The sequence below is a fragment of the Benincasa hispida genome, chromosome 1, assembly GCF_009727055.1.
Source record: "Benincasa hispida cultivar B227 chromosome 1, ASM972705v1, whole genome shotgun sequence".
In the NCBI taxonomy this organism is placed as follows: Eukaryota; Viridiplantae; Streptophyta; class Magnoliopsida; order Cucurbitales; family Cucurbitaceae; genus Benincasa; species Benincasa hispida.
Window position 1 is genome coordinate 7,556,156 of NC_052349.1, and position 23,924 is coordinate 7,580,079.

General features: G+C 32.3%; 1 protein-coding gene across 1 annotated transcript in view; it reads right to left on the minus strand.

Annotated features, from left to right (window-relative positions):
* Positions 1 to 10,561, minus strand: part of LOC120075757 — a 15,893-nt gene extending 5,332 nt beyond the window's left edge. The window contains exon 1 of the mRNA XM_039029410.1: positions 10,353 to 10,561. Coding sequence (XP_038885338.1) covers positions 10,353 to 10,561 — 209 coding nt within the window. The remainder of the gene's footprint in view (positions 1 to 10,352) is intronic.
* Between the last annotated feature and the right edge of the window lie 13,363 nt (positions 10,562 to 23,924).

The following is a 23,924-nucleotide window of genomic DNA, read 5'->3' on the forward strand; positions in this document are numbered from 1 at the left end:
TATATTTATAATTTTGCATTATTTCACTGGATGTAATTTAAATGTTGCTAGTTGTGTTACTTATATATTCCATATATAATAGGATATATTGTCCCAATAGAATCGTTCATGCATTTAAGAAACTTACATTTAATATATTAGAATGTATATTGTTCTTGATTTTAGTTGTTTGATTATAAACTTTGTTTTATTCGCCATATTCTTATAAACTTATGTTATTTCATTACAAGTAATACAAATGCCCTTAGTTGTGTCAACTATATATTTCATATATACTAGAATATATTGTTTAATAGATTCATTGTTTATAATTTCGTCGAAATTTTGAAATTTCGAGATTTTGACATGCTCATTTATTTATTTATTTTTTTAAGAAATAGGCTCGATTGAAGTTTTTTAATGCTTATAGACTTGTTTTGATTATATGAACGGTATAGTTTCACACATCAATGTATAATTTCACCTCAAAATTGAATTTATGTAAGTTTTGGTTTTTTTTACCAACCAAAGCTTTCATTTCAAAGAAACCAAAATTGAGAAAGTTAATAAAATTTATTTATTTTTAACTTCATAAAAACCTTTGAATTTTCACATCATTTCATCTCAAAACTGAATCGATGTAAGTTTTATTTTTTTATCATCCAAAGCTTTCATTTTTAAGAAACCAAAATTGAGAAAGTTAATAAAATTTATTTATTTTTAACTTCATAAAAACCTTTGAATTTTCACATCATTTCATCTCAAAACTGAATCGATGTAAGTTTTATTTTTTTATCATCCAAAGCTTTCATTTTTAAGAAACCAAAATTGAGAAAGTTAATAAAATTTATTTATTTTTAACTTCATAAAAACCTTTGAATTTTCACATCATTTCATCTCAAAACTGAATCGATGTAAGTTTTATTTTTTTATCATCCAAAGCTTTCATTTTTAAGAAACCAAAATTGAGAAAGTTAATAAAATTTATTTATTTTTAACTTCATAAAAACCTTTGAATTTTCACATCATTTCATCTCAAAACTGAATCGATGTAAGTTTTATTTTTTTATCATCCAAAGCTTTCATTTTTAAGAAACCAAAATTGAGAAAGTTAATAAAATTTATTTATTTTTAACTTCATAAAAACCTTTGAATTTTCACATCATTTCATCTCAAAACTGAATCGATGTAAGTTTTATTTTTTTATCATCCAAAGCTTTCATTTTTAAGAAACCAAAATTGAGAAAGTTAATAAAATTTATTTATTTTTAACTTCATAAAAACCTTTGAATTTTCACATCATTTCATCTCAAAACTGAATCGATGTAAGTTTTATTTTTTTATCATCCAAAGCTTTCATTTTTAAGAAACCAAAATTGAGAAAGTTAATAAAATTTATTTATTTTTAACTTCATAAAAACCTTTGAATTTTCACATCATTTCATCTCAAAACTGAATCGATGTAAGTTTTATTTTTTTATCATCCAAAGCTTTCATTTTTAAGAAACCAAAATTGAGAAAGTTAATAAAATTTATTTATTTTTAACTTCATAAAAACCTTTGAATTTTCACATCATTTCATCTCAAAACTGAATCGATGTAAGTTTTATTTTTTTATCATCCAAAGCTTTCATTTTTAAGAAACCAAAATTGAGAAAGTTAATAAAATTTATTTATTTTTAACTTCATAAAAACCTTTGAATTTTCACATCATTTCATCTCAAAACTGAATCGATGTAAGTTTTATTTTTTTATCATCCAAAGCTTTCATTTTTAAGAAACCAAAATTGAGAAAGTTAATAAAATTTATTTATTTTTAACTTCATAAAAACCTTTGAATTTTCACATCATTTCATCTCAAAACTGAATCGATGTAAGTTTTATTTTTTTATCATCCAAAGCTTTCATTTTTAAGAAACCAAAATTGAGAAAGTTAATAAAATTTATTTATTTTTAACTTCATAAAAACCTTTGAATTTTCACATCATTTCATCTCAAAACTGAATCGATGTAAGTTTTATTTTTTTATCATCCAAAGCTTTCATTTTTAAGAAACCAAAATTGAGAAAGTTAATAAAATTTATTTATTTTTAACTTCATAAAAACCTTTGAATTTTCACATCATTTCATCTCAAAACTGAATCGATGTAAGTTTTATTTTTTTATCATCCAAAGCTTTCATTTTTAAGAAACCAAAATTGAGAAAGTTAATAAAATTTATTTATTTTTAACTTCATAAAAACCTTTGAATTTTCACATCATTTCATCTCAAAACTGAATCGATGTAAGTTTTATTTTTTTATCATCCAAAGCTTTCATTTTTAAGAAACCAAAATTGAGAAAGTTAATAAAATTTATTTATTTTTAACTTCATAAAAACCTTTGAATTTTCACATCATTTCATCTCAAAACTGAATCGATGTAAGTTTTATTTTTTTATCATCCAAAGCTTTCATTTTTAAGAAACCAAAATTGAGAAAGTTAATAAAATTTATTTATTTTTAACTTCATAAAAACCTTTGAATTTTCACATCATTTCATCTCAAAACTGAATCGATGTAAGTTTTATTTTTTTATCATCCAAAGCTTTCATTTTTAAGAAACCAAAATTGAGAAAGTTAATAAAATTTATTTATTTTTAACTTCATAAAAACCTTTGAATTTTCACATCATTTCATCTCAAAACTGAATCGATGTAAGTTTTATTTTTTTATCATCCAAAGCTTTCATTTTTAAGAAACCAAAATTGAGAAAGTTAATAAAATTTATTTATTTTTAACTTCATAAAAACCTTTGAATTTTCACATCATTTCATCTCAAAACTGAATCGATGTAAGTTTTATTTTTTTATCATCCAAAGCTTTCATTTTTAAGAAACCAAAATTGAGAAAGTTAATAAAATTTATTTATTTTTAACTTCATAAAAACCTTTGAATTTTCACATCATTTCATCTCAAAACTGAATCGATGTAAGTTTTATTTTTTTATCATCCAAAGCTTTCATTTTTAAGAAACCAAAATTGAGAAAGTTAATAAAATTTATTTATTTTTAACTTCATAAAAACCTTTGAATTTTCACATCATTTCATCTCAAAACTGAATCGATGTAAGTTTTATTTTTTTATCATCCAAAGCTTTCATTTTTAAGAAACCAAAATTGAGAAAGTTAATAAAATTTATTTATTTTTAACTTCATAAAAACCTTTGAATTTTCACATCATTTCATCTCAAAACTGAATCGATGTAAGTTTTATTTTTTTATCATCCAAAGCTTTCATTTTTAAGAAACCAAAATTGAGAAAGTTAATAAAATTTATTTATTTTTAACTTCATAAAAACCTTTGAATTTTCACATCATTTCATCTCAAAACTGAATCGATGTAAGTTTTATTTTTTTATCATCCAAAGCTTTCATTTTTAAGAAACCAAAATTGAGAAAAACAATAACAATTGTTTATTTTTGGGAAAAATACATGGTTAGACCCCATGTTTTTTGGAATAGATGCGTTTGGTCTTTGAAGTTTCAAATTAGTCATTTTAGTCCTTAAGTTTTCAATAATAGGTTTGTAAGTCTTCGTTGACAAAACTATTTAAATTAACAATCTATCCAAGCAATTTTTTTTAAATGTTGATAATGTGGCCTACTGATTAAGTTGATGATTTGGATTTAAATTTATCTTGTAAAGTTCGTCTCACGAAGTTATTTCACGAGATAAAAACAGAAATGACGTGAAGTTGAGTTCATTGAGTTCATTTCTCTTGAAATTCGTCTAGTTACTTCACGAGACGAATTTAAATCCAAATCATCAACTTAGTTAGCAAACCACGTCATCATTTAAATAATCTATTTTAACAGATATGTTAATTTAAACAATTTTGTTAATGAAAAAGACCTTTTAAACATATTAATGAAAACTTAGGGACTAAAACGGCTAACTTAAAACTTCAAGGATCAAACACATTTATTCTGGAAAACTCGGAGACTAAAAAGACATTTTTCTCTTTATTTTTAAATTCATTCAACATTTTTCCATTGTATTTTCACACAATTTCACCTCAAAATTGGATCGATGTAAGTTTTGTTTTTTTACCATCTAAAGTTTTCATTTCTAAAGAATCACAATTGATAAAAATAACATGTATTTATTTTTAATTTCATTCAAATCTTTTTCCATTGAATTTTTACATAATTTCATTTAAAAAATGAATTGACGTGAGTTTTGCTTCTTTTACCATCCAAAGTTTTAATTTCAAAGAAAAAGACTTAGAAAACTATGGTCATAAGTAGTAGTAATACACAACAAAACTATGGTCAAGATAATTATTTTTACTCATATTATGATGGTCGTTCAAGATTTGACCGTAACAATTTCCGGCCTAACTTTTCACCGAATGGTTATTATCCACATGAAGGAAGAAGATCATCGACTAATGAGATGTATCCACTAATAGAGTCTATATATTGGCTATACGAGTCCTATCATTTTCATCTAAGTAACTATCTTCAACATTTTCAATATAGGATGATCTGGGAGCAATAATATAGTTTCTACCAGAATTATCAGAATTATGGATTAGATGTTCTAAGGTCATCTTTTTGGTATTAGACATGTAGGTTTTACAATAAATAACTTACAATTACTTTGTAGGCAAACATTTCATGTTTTTTAATTTTGCAATTAATTGCCAATATTTGATATTATTTTGTAATTATTTTTCAATTTCTTTTTTAAATTTATGCTCTCGCATTGACATTTACACAAATATTTACACTATACCTCTAAATACCGTCTTACTTAATAGAAATTATGATTAAAAATGGTCAAATATAGGTCATAATCAAAGTTTCATTAATTAATTATAACAATTTTCATCAATTTTCCTAAACTTTCCTGAAATTTTCATCAAAGTCGATCTTTTCATAAAATTGGGACCCCAATATTTACATCAACATCAATATTTCGAATCTTGAATGTATTCAACCGGCAGAATCCTCCATTAAAAGACGTATATTTATTGTATTACAATGGATTATATGTGATTTTGGTTTTTTTTATCATTCGTCGTGCTTTTATAAATTTACATTATATAACTACATGTGATTTGAATGTTCCTATTTATGATGATGGTTATTTTAATATAATATTTCTACATGTGGCGTTTTTTTTTTTTTTTTTTTTTTTTAAAAAAAATATTTTTCATATGTGCAGTGTTTCTAATATTTTACATATGTGGCATTTTTCTAATATATTCCATATGTGCGTTTCATATTTCCTTTTTGGTTAAAAAAATGGTCAAAATTATGCAAGAGTGTATATGACATTTAGGCTAGATTTTTATGAAATATCCTAGCACAATAAGCTATTCATGAAAAAAAAATAATAGTTTTAGGCTATTAGTGTAATTGTCTATTTAAATAGACAATGAGTGTAGAAAGCCACTACATTGTATTACCACTGCAATTGGAATCAAAATAACTAACTCGGTGAGAAGTCAGAAACTGTTTTATTTTGTTTCTTTATATCTAGACTTCTTTTTATAACATGAGAAATAAAGATTTGAAATTTCGATCTTTCGATCAAAAATATTAGACTTAGGTTAGCATGTTTAGATTAGCTTGAATCCTAAATCGAATTTAAATTTGAAAGGTAAGGGATTTGTCTTAATTTGTTGGTCCTTTTAAATGAGAATGTTTTTCTTTTATTTTTTTCTCTTTCATTTGAAATTTAAGTTTGGTGTTGATTTAGTCATTATTGTTTTAAAAGAACTATTGAAATTAAGAAATTTTTTTTAAACAATTTATGGTCTTATTTGATCGTTAGTTCACCCATGGAATGCTGAAGTAGAGATTTACTTGTTGATTAAACTTTGATGATGTGGTCATTTTTGCCAAGTGAATTGTTGTCTTCTTTACTCCTCCCTTCTTCTTTGACAACCCCGGTTGTTGTTTCCCCTTTTTTGACCTTCAGTCTCTCCTCGACCAGATAAAGAAAGGATGTTCGTTTTAGATTTAAAACAATGGAAGTTGTTGGAAACGAAACCCTCTGATGGTGAAATGGGATAGTAGCAAACGGCTAGATAACGACGGTTGGACAAAGAATGGAACCTGCAAAACATAAGCTCGTTACAGGTTGAGTCACAGATCTTGCTCTCTTTAAGATGTTTTGCAGCTCTGCCCAAGTGTGCAAGCAGGTCAATGATACTGCCACATTGTCCCGAGGATAAAACAACAAAAAAAAAGTCTCGATCGAAAATGCACCGTTGCCCATCGAAAACTCATACCTTCAAACAGATTTGCTTGAAAAAAAAAACGAGAAAAAACAAAATGGAAGGGATTAGGAGAGATTTCGTTGTTAAGAGAATGGAAAACTGATCTGATGAAAAATGTTGAGATGTTGCGCCTTTTATAAGCCTCAAAACCCAACTGCAACGCGAAACTATCAGGGGAGGGAGTTGCGTCCAACCACAGAACGTACGCGTAGAAGTCGACACGAGTGGAAAACCAATGGCTGAAGACCAATTCCATTCAATTAAGATTTTAAAAATAATAATTATAACAACAAATCATTAAAAAAATGATAATTTTTATTAAAAAAAAATCACACACATGCCTCGTCAATGGACGACGGCACCTACGTGTGTGGAATTTCCACCATATCCACATTAGTGGGTCTTTTCACTTCCATCGAGCAATTTCAGTCTATATAACACTGTACATAAGCAAATGTGTCTTATGACTTGAACCTTTACGTAATGCAGATGATTCATAATATACTAAAGTAACCCTTGGTTTTGAACTCTATCTCTAACAACATCTCACTCATTAGGGTGTAGTTCGAAAGCATGTTGCTTCCGCTATCTCCAAAATTAATGAATTAGAGTGCTTAGATGATCCTTGTTGCTTCCACTATTTTTGATACATTCCTATAATTGGTATCAAAGCATCATATAAGCATTCAATTCGGTTTAATTTTGGTTTGGTGGGTATTTATATGAGTTATATGAAACTGATGCACTGATATGGTTTTCTGAGTTTTGACCTTTTAATTCTCTTTAATTTCTCATTTAAATTTGTAATTGGCTCTTGTTTGATAAGCTTTTATATGTTAGCAAGAGTCTATAATTTATTTGGAGTCACTAGAGTTGAAATTAAGATGTAATTGAAGAAACAAGTGAAGGAGGGCAAGTTGTTGTTCCAGTTTTTCAACTTCTGCTCAAAATTGTTGTCAAGGTTCAGTTGCTAAGCGGTCGTCTAGTTGTAGGATCTAAAGGCAATACTAGAGGGGTGAATGGAGTTGACTATCAATTTTTTTTTAAAAATAATTTTGTCTTCAAACAATGCTCAATAAAATTAACCCACTAATTTGATTAAAGAAAATTTATGCAAGACAAAACTTAAATCATGCAAGTTATGATAACTTCAAATTTAAAGACAATTTAATCAAGGATAAATTTAAATAACACACTAAAAATTAAATCATGTAATTTGGAAAGATTAAAAAAAATAACTAAGATAAGAAGCAAAAATTTTGAAAACAAGAAATAAAAGAGAGAGGAAGAGAAAACACTGGTAATTATACTGGTTTGGCAAATTGCCTACTCCACTCTCCAAGACTCCTTCTGATCCTCTTACAGGTGAGGACTAAACCGACACACGACCCTCTTTTTTCTAGGCTAAAGAGAAACCCAAGATCCTTTTTACTGGTTTAGGATCAAACCAATTTCTTTTTCTCACAACCCAAGGTGTACCCACACTTTAATACAATTCCCAAAAATTAAAATAAAACCTCACAATATTACCTCTTGAAGGCTTAATACACAAGTTGAGCACTCAGAAAAAAACTCACAAAAATAACTCTAGGTCAATTTAGGAGCAAGGAGGACAAGAATTTGAGAGTAGAGAGAATTGAGAGCTTAAGACTTGATAGCTTTTTGGTGTGTCCATGAAGAGTAAAATCAAGTTGAATTTATAGGCGAGGGGGATAAATTTTGGCCATTGGATATAATTGCAAATGAAGGGTGGAGATTTTGAATAAAAATAGAAAGGAAAGGATTTGAAAAAGAGTTTTGAAATTTGGAATTATTGAGATTTGGAGAATAAAAAGGATTTGAAGGATGACAATTTAAGGAAGGAAATCAAATTCGAAAGGTTGAAAAATCTTAAACCGCGCCACGTGTCGCCATGTCACTGCTACGCCATCGCCACCTCAGCAAAAAGTGACCGATTGGAGCACCACGTCAGCTATCACGTCATCAATATTAACCGTTTGTGTGCCATGTCAGCCACCACGTCGAATGTCACGTCAACAAGGTGCCACGTGTCACTGCCACGTTGGATTTCCTCTCAATCTTCTTTTGCTTATAACTTTCTTGTTTGAATTTCGATTTGAGCGATTCAAATTGTGTTGGAATCGTCTTTCCGAGCTCTACAAGATAGTAACTCTGAAACACTGAAAATGTTAGTACAAAAAAATTTGAGTTTGTTATCATCAAAATACTTGGTTTGATTATCAAAATACTTGGTTTGATTATCAAAATACTTGGTTATCATCAAAATACTTGGTTTGATTGAAGCCCTAAAGCTAACAATCTCCCTCTTTTTGATGATGACAAACCACCATAATACCAAAAATACTTCTCCTCCTTTTGTTATCAACAAAAAGATATACAAGTGATTTTTCTCCCCCTTAATCATACAAATAATGCTCCCCCTCAATAAATTATAACACATATATTCATAGAAATATGAATGATGCTCCCCCTATCAAACATAATTAGGCAATTCTAATAATACCAAGTGCAAGTCTATTTTTACAAAAGGCTTCTTCATTTAATGCCTTTGTAAGAATATCTGCTACCTGGTTCTTAGTATTAACATAATTAATGACAATATTCTTATTTTGCATATGCTCTCGAAGAAAATGATGTCTAATATCTATATGCTTTGTTCTAGAATGTTGAATGAGATTTTTAGTTAAATTAATTGAACTAGTACTATCACAAAAGATTGGTACTTGTTCAAAATTTAAACCAAAATCACGCAAGGTTTGTTTCATCCATAAAACTTGAGAATAACAACTAGCAACAACAATATATTCATCATCAGTGGTAGATAATGCAACAAAATTTTGCTTTTTACTATACCAAGATACTAAAGAACTACCTAGAAAATGACATGTTCCACTAGTACTTTTTCTATCAGTTAGACTACCAGCAAAATCAACATCAGAATATGCAATCAAATCTAAAGATGCATTTTTAGAATACCATAAGCCTAAATCAACGGTACCAAGCAAATATTTAAAAATTCTTTTTACAGCATGCAAGTGCGATTCTTTAGGACATGATTGAAATCTAGCACACATGCATACACTAAACATAAATATTGAGTACTACTCACAATTAAGTAAAGGCAAGGATCCGATCATACCTCTATAAGCTTTAATATCTACGTTTTTACCTTTTTCATCCTTATCAAGCTTTTGTAGTGGTACTCTATCGGAGTCTTTGGTACTTTTGGCTTATCGAACTTAAACCTTTTGAGTAGTATCCCTTGTGTACTTCTCTTGATTTATGAAGATTCCATCTTCAAGTTGTTTAATTGAAGCCAAGGAAGAATATTAAGTTCTCCCATCAATGCTCATTTCAAACTCACTATGCATACACTTAGAAAAGTCTTCACAAACAGAAGAAAGTTAGTAGCACCAAATATAATATCATCAACATAGATTTGCACTAATAAAAGTACCATTATCTTTAATTTTGATAAAAAAGAGTAGTATATCAATAAGTCCCATTTTTAAAATCATTTTCTACGCAAAATTTACTCAATAGGTCATACCAAGCTCTAGGAGCTTGTTTAAGACCATAAAGTGCTTTATTTAATTTAAAAACATGATTTGGATTATCAAGCTTTCAAAACCAGGAGGTTGTTCAACATACACTTCCTCCATTAGAATCCATTTAAGAAAGCACTTTTTACATCCATTTGAATTAAAGTAAAAATCTTATGAGATGTAAATGTAAGAAGCATGCGAATAGATTCTAACTAGCAACAGGAACAAATGTTTCCTCATAATATATTCTTTCTTCTTGACTAATAGCCTTGAACAACTAGTCTAGCTTTATTTCTAACAATTTACCAGATTCATCCATTTTATTTCTATATATCCATTTAGTACCTATAACAGGATGATCACTAGGACGCGAGATTAGTTCCCACACATTATTTCTTTTCAAAATTTATTTAATTCTTCTTGCATAGCAATTAACCAGAATTCATCAGATTCAACAACTTTAAAAGACTTTGGTTCAATTTGAGACACGAAAGCAACATTATTTAAAGCAATTTAAAGAAGAGTGAGTTCTTACACCTTGAAGATACATCACCTATTATTAACTCCTGAGGAATGGTGAGTGGAGAATCTCCATCCCGAGGGAGAGATTTTTCTGGCTCTTTCTGAGATTCATTTGATACTGCTTTCCTATCTTTAATACTAAGATCTTCAATAGGTATTTCTAATTCATCACTAGCAGAAACTTTATTAGTGGCAACATGTGTTTCATCAAAAACAACATTCATTGACTCTTCAAGTATCATGAGTTTCTTTTAATAAAACTCTATATACTTTACTACATGTAGAATATCTTAAGAATATGCCAATGTCCGTTTTTTACTCAAACTTTTTCCAGTATCTCTTTGTCTTTCACAAAATAAAACATTGCAACCAAAGACTTTGAAATTATAGCTATATATGATTTGTAGTTATTATTTTATTAAATTTAAGCTCATAAGAGATGTTTTATCTAAAACAGGTCTTATTAAAACATGATTCATTTACATATAGATGCAGTATTAACACTTTAGCCAAAAGATTTTGGTAGATCATATTCATTAAGCATGGAGATAGCTAATTCTTGTAAAGATCGATTTTTCTTTTCTACAACACCATTTTTGTTGAGGTGTTTTTGAGAAGGAAAAAATCATGAAAAATTCTCATTTCTCTTCACAAAAATTTTCAAAAAGAAGCATTTTCAAATATCTAAACCACCATGATCACTTCTAATTTTCGAAATCATAAAGCCTTTTCATTTTGAATTCTTTTTGAAAAGCTAATAAAAGATTTTAAGAGCTTCATCCTTATGAGATAAAAATAAAACCCAAGTAAATCTCGAAAAATCATACAAACGTATTCAATATAAGAATACGTCATAATGTTATTCACTTAGACTTGCAAGCTCTGGATCGTAGGTTGCAAAAAGGGCTTTCCTATATTACATTTTGCATGTAAGAGTTCTAGAAGTACGATAACTCCTTTGAGTTGTGTTTGTGTTTGTAAAGAAAGACTTAGTTTGTTTAGCCCATTTTATTATGTACTCATCACAATTTTAAAAAAAACTATTATTTTATTATACAACTTATCTTTTTGCAAGTTTAAATAGTTTGGATTATGACCCGGGTCTAACAATAGAGTTATTTTTAAAGTATAGTCTTAATTATTTTAATTACATGTGCTAGCCATTGGACCTAACCTTTATTTCTATGCCATAGAGAATATTTTTAAAAAACTGACTTTCTAAATGCCACTTCGTCCTTTTAAACATTGTCTATTTCAAAAAGACGAACCAGATGGTTTCTTCCATATTTCAAAATCACAAAATCACAAAACATCCATCTTTCTTCACTCCCTTGTTTTCCCTTCTCTTCACGGATTTCAGTTTCATTCTTCCCTCCTCATGTGATTTGAATAGATTTTTTGTCATTTTCTTCCTCTACATTTTTGATTGGATGATTGATTTCCATCTTCTTCACGATTCAGTTCAAACCACGCATCTTCATCGCAATGTAGATAAACATTTACTTTCTACTATAGGACAATCTAATCAGTATTTTTCTATATACGCTCATATTTCACATTTTGGAGCTATTTTATGTCTTCTATTTTTCCTATACTTAACTTTCATCTATGATGGTCATTTCTTGATATATGTAGCAATTTTTATTCGATCAAGAAATTTATCTTGCTATAACTCTCTGTTATTCACATTAATTGATCCTTTAATACTGCATGTAATTTAAAAAGTCATTGTTTTTGTTAAAACGCATATGCTTCAAGGACAACAATAATTTTCAAATTAGATTATTCTGTATTCACTGGTTAGCTATACTATTTGGGAAATTTATTCCTTGCCCATCTTATCGGGCTTATAGGGGGTGTATCATGTGTGACCGATTTCTTTTCGATTTTAAGAATCATTTTGGTGTTGAAGGTATATCGTAGTCCTTCATCTTTCTTTCTAGAGTTAGGATATTTGTGTGTGGGTTCATCTCTCAGTTTCAACTCCCAATTATATAATGACATCCAACTTTTGTCCAATTACCTTTAAATTATTCCCTATATATGGAATGCCCGGATGTACAAAAACATTCACCTGAGAGAATTAATTGTGCGAAGATGTAACCTTAAAGGTTACATCACAAAATTTGTTCTATAGGTGTCCTTCCCGGGGGTTAACCTAACAATTGTAGGAATTCATCTCTTTTCATTCATCATATTGATTTTCTTAAATTGCATGCATAAGCTTTATGACTATGTTTTCCACATCATGACAAATAATAGAAGCTTCTTTGACAAAGTAGTTTGTACATTTCTTTTGTTTGTTGTCTTGTGATGGAGAGTGTTGTGAACTAAGGCCACTTTGAGTACAACCATATCATATATCTGCTTAACACATACATAGACGCGATAATTCGTAATTCTTTTCCCATTTGTAAACTTTAAAGAGTAGCTGAAAATATCTTCATTTTTTATTTTCTAAATAAGTTCTTATACTCTTTCTTTTAAAACATGCAAATTCGCACTCCTAGATATTGGAATTTCTAACCGATCTCTTCTCTAAATGTTCATTTTTCTCGTCTTAGAGAGTTTCATTAGCTCGGAATTAAGATAATATATTTGTGTGGGACAGCAGGCTATTGATATTAGCATAGTCCGTCGGTGTATCTCTAAGAGGGACACTTTACTTATGTGACAAACTATTATTGTGTTCAAGATTTGTGCCAATTTTAATTCATCTATCATGTAGCGACACGATGGCGGAAATGTGAGGAGTTCATCATCCAAAAGTAAGGTTTTCTAGGACTCTACACCTTCATCTCAGTTTTCGTCTCCATCACAAGCCCTATTGAATGTCAGGCAGATGTATGCTATTTCTGTACCCTCTCTTAGGTGCGGAATTATCGCTAAATATCAAGATTTGCTTGTCGTGTGCCCCTAGTAGCTTTCAATGTCTTCCTGTCTGTGAGCTTTGGAACATGAACCTTTTCTTTGAGGACAGTCCCGCACTTCACGTGTCGGGCTGGTGTTTGAGCATTTATCATAGAACGAGATTTCGATGTCTATCTTTGTTTGTATCTTCTTGTCGCGTCACCAATTTGTTCATTCTGATTGTTGTTATCTGTGCATTGAGAGTTTCTCTTTAATTCACTAAAATTTGCTTTTAATAGAACTTTGGTTGGCTCAACTTGTCTGTAACGAACTCTCCTGCATCATTTAGGCCTTCAGCTTCAGCCTGTTGAGGAGTCCGATTCTTTGTGAATCTCTAGGAGTGTGACTTAAGTGCTAGGCCTTACATACTCTTCGATGTTTGACCATATTCTTCACATTGACGCGGGGTGTCATCAGATTATCTCATGTGATCATGAGGAGATGCAACTGGGGGCTCCTCCAGTGGAAGTTTTGAGAGGTCTTTTGCTTCTTGGATCGCCGTCACCTTAGCTTCCCAACTCTTAGGCAATGATCTAAGAATTTTTCTCACATTTTCAGAGGTGGTATAAGATTTTCCTAATCCCTTCAAAGCATTAACAATATTCGTGAACCTAGTAAACATTTCAGATATAGTTTCATTTGCATCCATTTTAAACAATTCATACTTATGAACTAACATGCTAATCTTTGACTCTTTAACTTGATTAGTTCCTTCATGAGTTACTTCAAGCATATCCCAAATTTCTATAGTAGAATTACATGCAAAGAATCGATTAAACTCATCAGGACATAAAGCACAAAACAGACAGTTCATGGCTTTAGCATTAATAGAAAACTTCTTTTTATCTTCATCATTAAACTCTTTTTCTTCCTTAGGAATATCTTTATTATCAACTATCTTAGTAGGAATTAAAGAACCATTAAAAACAATTTCCCATAGATTATAGTCAATAGAAATCAAATAAATTCTCATCCTAGTTTTCCACCCTGCATAATTATTTTAATCAAACAAAGGTAGCTTAGTGGTTGATTGACCTTCACCATACCCATTTATTCTAGTAGTTGCCATAAGCTCGAACAATTAAGTCTTTCGAAGGAGGAAGAGAATATAATAATTTTTTTTTTAAAAGATTTTTGTAAAGAGAAATACTTTTCCAAAATTTAGATTTTAACCAAAAAGATTTCAAAGATTAAGAAGTAGAGAAAAAAAAAAGGTTTTAATAACCAATTTTCAAGAAAACAAATTTCTAATGAAAACAACTTTTAAAACTCAAATTTTCAAACTTTTTGCAAAAATTAGAAAAATTCCAGATTTAATAAGATTAAAAAAGAAAAACATAATGTAAAATAAAAAAAAAATACAAAACCTTTTTGAAATAAGAAAACCGAGCTACCTGCTCTGATACCAATTGTAGGATCTAAAGGCAACACTAGAGCGGGTGAATAGGGTTAACTACCAATTTTTTTTTTTAATAATTTTATCTTCAAACAATGCTCAATAAAGTTAACGCACTAATTTGATAAAATTTATGCAAGACAAAACTTAAATCATGCAAACTATGATAACTTCAAATTTAAAGACAATTTAATCAAGGATAAATTTAAATCACACTAAAAATTAAATCCAAATTAAAAAAATAACTAAGACAAGAAGCAAAAAATTTGAAAACAAGAAATAAAAGAGAGAGGAAGAGAAAACACCGGGAATTATTGTGGTTCGGCAAATTGCCTACTCCACTCTCCAAGACTCCTTCTTGGGTATTTCACTAAGTGATCCTCTTGCAGGTGAGGACCAAATTGACACACGACCCTTTTTTTCCTAGGCTAAAGAGAAACCCAAGATCCTTTTTACTGGTTCAGGATCAAACCAATTTCTTTTTCTCACAACCCAAGGTGTACCCACACCTTAATACAATTCCCAAAAATTAAAAGAAAACCTCACAATATTACCTCTTGAAGGCTAAATACACAAGTTGAGCACCTAGAAAAAAACTCACAAAAATAACTCTAGGCCAATTTAGGAGCAAGAGGACAAGAATTTGAGAGTAGAGAGAATTGAGAGCTTAAGACTTGATCGCTTTTTAGTGTGTCCATGAAGAGTAAAATCAAGTTGAATTTATAGGCGAGGGGGATAAATTTTGGCCATTGGATATGATTGCAAATGAAGGGTGAAGATTGAATAAAAATAGAAAAGGAAAGGATTTGAAAAGGAGTTTTGAAATTTTGGAATTATTGAGATTTGGAGAATAAAAAGGATTTGAAGGATGACAATTTAGATCAATTTGAAAAGGCTGAAAAATCTTAAATCCGTGCCACGTGTCGGCATGTCACGCTACATCATGTTGGCCACGTCAGCAAAAAGTGACCGATTGGAGGCCCACGTAAGCTGTCCATGTCATCAATATTGACTGTTTGTGTGCCACGTCAGCGCGTCGGATGCTAAAGGTGCCACGTGTCACTGTCACGTTGGATTTCCTCTCCAATCTTCTTTTACTTATAACTTTCTCATTTGAACTCCGATTTGAGCGATTCAAATTGCGTTGGAATTGTCTTTCCGAGCTCTACAAGGTAGTAACTCTGAAACACTGAAAATGTTAGTACAAAAAATCTGAGTTTGTTATCATCAAAATACTTGGTTTGATTGAAGCCCTAAAGTTAATACTAGTTTCAGGCCTTACACGGTGTGAAGAAAAATTAGACGGTCGTAAAGCAATGGGCGATGGTCATTGTGATGATGGATGCTAAGTGATCGTGTACCTACGAGAGCTAGACGATGCGTTGATATGCTATACGATAGCACTACGCGATCGTTTAGCTTTTCCGTGGGAACTAAACGATACGTTGGATTTGCTATATAATGGCACTACACGGTCATGTAGTTGCGGCGTGCGTTAAGTGATGCGATGAAGTGCTATGTGATAATGCTGAGCAATTGTCTAGATGCGGCGTTGAGCGATCGTGTAGATGCGGTGCTAAGCGATGCGTTGAAGTTTCTATATGATGGAACTAAACGATTATTTAGCTACGGTGCTGAACGATGCGATATTGTTCTATACGATAGAGCTAAGCGATCATTTAGCTGCGGCGGACACTAAACGATAACATGAAACGCTAGGCGATGATGTTAAGCGATCGTTTTGTTCTACCCAAAAGCTAAATGATTGCTTTATGCGATAGATAGATGACATTAAGTGATCGTGTACCTCTTCTCAACACAAGGCGATGGTGCTAGACGATTGCCTTCAGCGCTACACGATCGACCTTAACAAGACTTTGAGGTTTGACCAGTTTTTCTCGAGGTCTAATCTGGTTCAACCTTAAAGTGTTTTTGGCTGGTCCAGTTTAGACTTTGTTGGTCCGGTTCAGACTTATCCTGTAACAACCCCACCTTCTAGGACTACTAAAAAGGGGATCGCTACTGCATGCATGCATAAATATTCTCATTGAGGAAAGATAAAGTAAATTAAAATAGAATAATCATGATTTTGAACTGCTTTAGGTATATAAGAAAATGTTCTGACATCATCTCAAAATCTTAAATCGTTCAACCCAGGCATCCTTTTTAATAAGAAATAAATTATATAAAATAATAAATAAATTAAATTATAATAAATCCAGAATGAAATTAAAAAAAAATATATAAAAGGTCAAATGCGGAAGCGAATTCTGGTTCCTTTGGCATTGTCACAGATTCCTCTTGTTAGTCACCCGAGTGTCCTTGCCCTTACCTGAAAAAAAATAAAGATAAAGGTTGAGTATAAAATACTCAATAAGTGATCCCATTACTGGGATCAGACTATGCATCCACGAGCAAAGAAAGATAGCCCGTGGCTCATACAACTACATCGGTTTTTTATGATGAAAGGAAAACCAAAAGACGTACTATCTTGCTTTGAAACGCATATCTAGCAGCCCGTAGGCACACCGTTAAACATGATAATAACATGAACGTGAACCCGTCGACTCACACATGTCTAGTGGTCCATAGGCACACCATTAAACATAATAATAACATGAACGTGAACCAATCGACTCACGCATGTTCTTTGCGGCCCTGAGGCACACCGTCAACATGATAATAACATGAACGTTAACCTGTGGTTCGACGCATGTCTAGCGGCCCGTAGGCACACTGTCAAAACATGAAACATGAAAATAAAAGTAACATGAACGTAACCTGTCGGCTCAAGCATGTCTAGCGGCCCGTAAGGCACACCATCAAACATGATAAAAACATGAACGTAAACCTGTTCGGTTCACGCATGTCTAGCGGCCTGTAGGCACACCGTCAAACATAATAATAACATGCGTCAAGGCGAGACAATAAACTGCTCTACTGGTCTATTCATGCCATCACCATACATAATATCAGTACTGATTAGAAATTTTAACATGTTCATAATACTTGTAACTGCCATGCAACTAGCAAAACATAATGTCAAAACAAAATCATGCTCCAGAGTCCACCAAGTAACTTGATAGGCCTAATCTAGGTCATCGTGGCACGAAGGCACTGGTAATAGTATCACCTACCTCAACTTGGTCTCAAAAGTCTACACAAATAACTCCTAATAGCCCTTGGATAAAACTCAAATCAACCCTAAGACATTAACACACAAGTTTAGTTTAGCAACTATGGCCTAGGAAGTGAGTAAAAAATTAAGTAAATCCCCCGGAGTCCAAGTCCGAAGAATAACCAACCAACTTACACAAAACTTACCCAAACTAAAGCTCCCTGATGAAAAGAGTGGTCTCTTCTTTGATAACAACGCCCCAGAATATCAAAAACAAATCCTGAAAGTCGACACAAAGGGTAGTAAAAAAATTGTTTCCAAACACCAAGAGACACTTCAAAAGACTCAAACACTAATACTTACCCAAAAATAATCCATCTCTTTCCCCATCTCCAAAAAGGCAGTGGCGGCGAATGGCGTCGACTTGGCTAGGCACGGCAGCAGAAACAAAACTGGACGGCGGGTGACAACGGCGAGACAAGTGGCGGACGACTTGCGCGACGGCGAGACAGTGACGCTGGCGTTGGCGCTGCTTTGTGGCGGTGACAGAACGGCGAGGCGCTGGCGGCTGACTCGCGTGAGGTGGCGCTGGCAAAGAGACAATGGTGCTTGGCAGCGACAAGAACGACGAGGAGATCAACGGTGGCGGCTAGGGTTGGAAGAAACTGAAGAAGAAGAATGAGAGAAAGAAGGGGGAGGCTGCTTACGTGAGGAGAGAGAGAAAAGAAAATCACATTTAATTATCTCCATAGATAATCAAATCTCCCAAAATATATATACTTATATATATATATTCCTTTAAAAAAAATCCAATATACACATTTAATTATCTCCATAAATAATCAAATCTCCCAAATGCAAGCCAAAATAAAACTCAATTAATTCCAAACAATTAAATCATATTTTAGCTTAACAAAAAAAAAAAAAAGGATGAGAATGCTCATATAATTTATCCAAGTAGCCAACATAAAAAAAACTTAATTACAAAATAAATCAAGATGTTACATATCCAGTCTGGTTCAAGATGCTTGGGTTCGATTTGGAGCGGTTCAAAGACGGTTTTGAAGATGTTTGTAATAGTTAGGCTTCTGTTTATTTGTTTATACCAAAACTAAAACCATATCAGTCTGTATTTAATTATTTATGTAGTTGATGCATGTTATAATTAAATAAATCTTGTATGTGCATACAGTATGCCATTTAGATTTAAAATCCCACCATAGAAAACATGTTACATGCATTGAAAGTATGTTATAATTTTTTATAATATATAGTATGCATGTTAGGGTTTCTTGTATTTAATATTGTGTTATATTAAATATTGAATGCCTTTATGTATGTTATGGATGTTTAGTATGTCTAAAGTTTTATAAGTTGTTATAAAATTGGGTTAAACGTTTAAAATCCATAAACAACAGTTGCATGCTCACGTAGGTTGACCATCTGTTTTAATAGTTAACACTTATAAAACTCAGGTTACAAACTCAACTAGTATATAATCCTGTCTAAGGCTGGGGGTACTTAAGTTGACGGTTTACGGAACATCTCCTACCTGGGGATTATGGCCGAATTATTGAGCGTTGGTAACGGGTTTTATAAGCATATGTGAGCGATGTGAGGTAATTAAAGGGTTTATCACCTAAAGATTACAGGTTAAAATCCAATTATAAGAGTTATACTTGGATAAACCACATAGAATTAGGGTTTTTTTTTTTTAAGGATATCATACCGAGAGTTCCATGAGCAGGCTTAGATCGCTCCGATTTCATAGTGACCAAAACACAAACAACATACATTCCAAACATACAGTTATGCATATAAAACTCATTATCAGCATGCTCAAAATACAAAAATTAACAAAGAAGAAAGGTTCATACCAAATGAAGACTATCTTCGTATGTCTAAACCCTCAACAGAAGAAAACCTCCCACTGATCTACCGACACCCGGCGAGTATGTCAACTGTAACAACACGATCCAAACGTACATGAACAATGCCGCGGGGACGACACCACCGCAAGAGAAACCTGGGTATCCTCGACGTCAAAAACCCAAAGAGTGGGCTCTAGTGCGTTTGGTAGAGGACGGAGGAGAAGACGTCGTGTAGACGATAAGCAAGTGGGAGATGAACTCTGCTATCGTATAGCGGAAATGCTTATTGTATAGTAGATCTACACAATCGTTTAGGAAAAATTGAACGATCATTTAGGAAAAATGTATACGATCGTTTAGAGAACGCGTAAGTTAGACGATCGTTTAGATGAACGAGATTCTATCGTATAGGCTCTCGCGATTGCTCTTTCACGGATTCTTTTAGGTGCAGGCGATACGAATGCACGATTGAATTATCAAATGAAAACGATTTTCATTGTTTTAATCCGCTGGTTACCATAACCTTCGTAGCCCCACTTCCCACGTCCGAACGTGGATCAATCGGTTAATTATCAAATAATTAACCAATTAATTTAATTAATTAATATAATCATATTATATTTATATCCTTAGTTTGATATCATATATCTACTATATTATTTTCTCCTCTACTTGATATAAATCATATTTATATTTAATTTCCTCCAAAATAATGTATCTCATACATTTAGCCAATTATATCATATATAATTAACTAGTCCAATTATATTATATATAATTGAACTTACTCTTGTCAATTTGAACATTTTAAATTAACCCAAATACTGCTTCTCGACTTTATCCAAGCTACTCAGGTGACCTAATGGACCTGTGGCTCGAAGCTCCAACGGTAGGTGAATAGCTGACTAATCTCTTTAGCCACGAGATCCACCATCCGTTAACTGTCAGTGATTCCACTAAAGACCAACAGTTGAACTCTTCTTATCACATATATATTTCTGTGTCCATCGGATATAACCAATCATGAGTACGAAGACCCTTCACAGATGCTCGTAAGTACATGTGGGCCAATTTACCGTTTTGCTCCTATAGTTACATCTCACTCCTTAAGTACCACTAATTCCTCTAATGAACAATACAACATAGTCCAACTATGTGTGAACACCTCTCGGGCCAAGAGAAGGTGTGTGATGCCACATCGTTCAAGTCCTGGAATCAGCCCTTAATGAAGTGAGCCATCTATCTACTTACCCTTGCCTCGGGGAAGGAGTGAATTTCATTTTGTGTAGCTGAGTTCCCAGCTCCCAAATCAGACGAATCCCCAAAATGGTAGGTTTGAATCTGTGACCTAGCCACTCGCACCCATACAAATAAAAGGACCACCCTCAATGGTAGGAGTTCCCAACTCACTCAGGATTGAGGTCATGTTACCTATGGTCATCCTAGTGAAGTGAAGTCTCTGTCATGAACGGTGTTATATAACGAGACGTTAACACTTCGTGGTCAGGTCTTATACAAACTCTTTGTATAGGACACCCCTGCTCGCATGTCCCCAACACGAATGATCAGGATCAGACCATCTGTGGCAAGTCACAACACTTGTGACCATTCCACAAAGCGGGCTGCGTCCGTAGCGTTACCAGGATAAGGTTTCCCTCTTTTATCCATTTACTACAAACCATTTTGGTTATCACTCAAGACATGATCCACTTGTATGTCACCACATACATGCTTGAGTCACATACAAATAACCAGGGATTTTATGTTTATTGATTTGTGGTAAAGCAAATAAAACAAATAACCAAGCAAAACATCAAGATGTGAAGTAAATATCATATATTAACAATCACAGGTGTTCGTATATATTATTTACAAACTACAGGACATGAGACTTTAGGGCATCAACCCCAACAATTTTATTATCCGAAAAGAACCTAAGTATAAATCTACCCAATAGAACACTTTAGTGGCAGTTTAAGCGGTACTTTGTGTCACCCTAAAAGTTACCTCCATTCGGAAAGTACTTTTTAGCTTAAATTTAGATTCTGGTGAACAAGGGGAAGTTGTTCGAATAGAAATCAAGTGTACAATTTCAAACTGTCACGTCTCCACATAGTTCATACCGTGAGATTCATATGACGTTTCGTGTTAGCCTGGAAGTGACCTCCATTCGGAAAGTGGATGTATGAGTCAACACCAAGATGAACGGGGGAAGTAGTTCATAGTAAATGGGTGAAGGAAATGTGTCAACATTATCCCTACGGTCTTCTCCATTAGTTTGTACCATGAGATTCTTGTGTTGCGCCTGCTGTCGTTTTTATGCGGCACTAACTAGTCGTTAACCGCGGCGATCCCCACGGAGGGTTGTAACATAGGATTAGGAACAACTCAGGCTTCAGTAAAATGAATAGGGTTTTATAGTTTCGCCTTGGATAATGTCTTATATTTCGGAGGCGTATTCATACCGTCCTATAAGATCTGAAAATAGTGGGTCACACTTACAAGAATTACTAAATTGTTAGTAAAGATCTTGACCGAAAGCGATAAATAAACAACTATAGGAATAAGAGTTATTCCAGAGACAATAAGAATAAGAGTTACTCCAGAGATAGTGTTTGGTCAAAATTGTTTGCTTTAGTGAAGGAGTATCTGATTGCTCCTCGGTAGCACATATTCTGACCCACTAGAGTATCGTTGCAAATAAATAATGATTATGGGTACATTATTACTTTTTGCTAAAACTTGATTTTGGATTTAGTTGCAATTTTCTAATTAGAATTTGTTTGAATTTTATCAACATGTCGAATTCTTCTAGAATACTCACTTATGAGTTAAATAACAGTAAAATCAAATCAAAAAATAAATTACTAGCTGTTGATTACACCAAAAGAGTTTTAACAGAGGATTGTTCTCTATCTCCCAACTCATATAAAATTGTGAATTATGTAGATGAGAGTGTAGAATTCGAACAACAAGTTAAATATGATTTACTTGTTATCGAAGCATGTTTAGTGGATAACAATAAAATCTGGATAATTGATTCATGTGCTGTTAATCATGTTTATACTATCTCACAGGAAACAAGTTCTTGGAGACAGTTGACAGAAGGTGAAACAATCTTTAAGGTAGGGACCGGGGAGATTGTTTCAGCTAAAACAGTGGGAGATATGAAGTTATTTATAGGGGATAAGTACATTTATTTGAAAAATGTATATTATATTCTTTCTATGAAATGAAATCTAATATCTATCTCTTGTTTGCTAGAACAAAATTATAAAGTTTATTTCGAAAATGATGAAGTGTTCATCAACACAGGAAGTAAACAAATTTTCTCTGGAAAATTAGAAAATAACTTGTATATATTAAAACCAACTGAGGTTAAAGCCGTATTGAACATAGAGATATTTAAAATTGTTGAGACTCATAAGAAAAGGAAGATTTCTCCAAATGCTTATCTTTGGCACTTGAGACTGGGTCACATAAATCTCAACAGGATTGAGAGATTGGTTAAGAGCGGTCATCTAAATAAGTTGGAAGACAGTTCATTACCACCATGTGAGTCTTATCTCGAAAGTAAAATGACAAAAAGATCTTTTTCTGGAAAAGGTCTTAGAGCCAAAGAACCCCTGGAGCTAATTCACTCAGACCTTTGTGAGTCTCTAAATGTTAGAGCGAGAGAGTATGAATATTTCATCATTTTATAGATGATTATTCTAGGTATGGACATATTTACCTAATGCATTAAAAGTTTGAAACTTTTGAAAAGTTCAAAGAGTATAAGGCTGAGGTTGAAAACCAATTAGGTAAAAAGATTAAAACGCTTCAATTGAATCGAGGTGGTGAGTATATGGACTTAGAATTTCAGAACTATTTGATATAACAGGGAATTCAGTCTAAACTCACAGCCCCTGACACACCTCAGCAAAATGGTGTGGTAGAAAGAAGAAACAGAACCTTGTTGGACATGGTTCATTCCATGATGAGTTACGCTCAGTTACCAAATTCTTTTTTGGGGACACGAGTTGGGATGCGGTGTATATTTTGAATATGGTTCCCTCAAAAAGTGTTTCTGAAATGCCATATGAGCTCTAGAGAGGATGTAAAGGAAATTTACGTCACTTCAGGATTTGGGGTTATCCAGAACATGTGTTGGTGCATAATCCTAAAAAGTTGGAACACCATTCAAAACTATGCCTATTTGTAAGTTACCCAAAAAAAACAAAAGGTGGTTTCTTTTACGATCCTTAGGAAGATAAGGTATTTGTATCGACGAATGCAACCTTCCTTGAAGA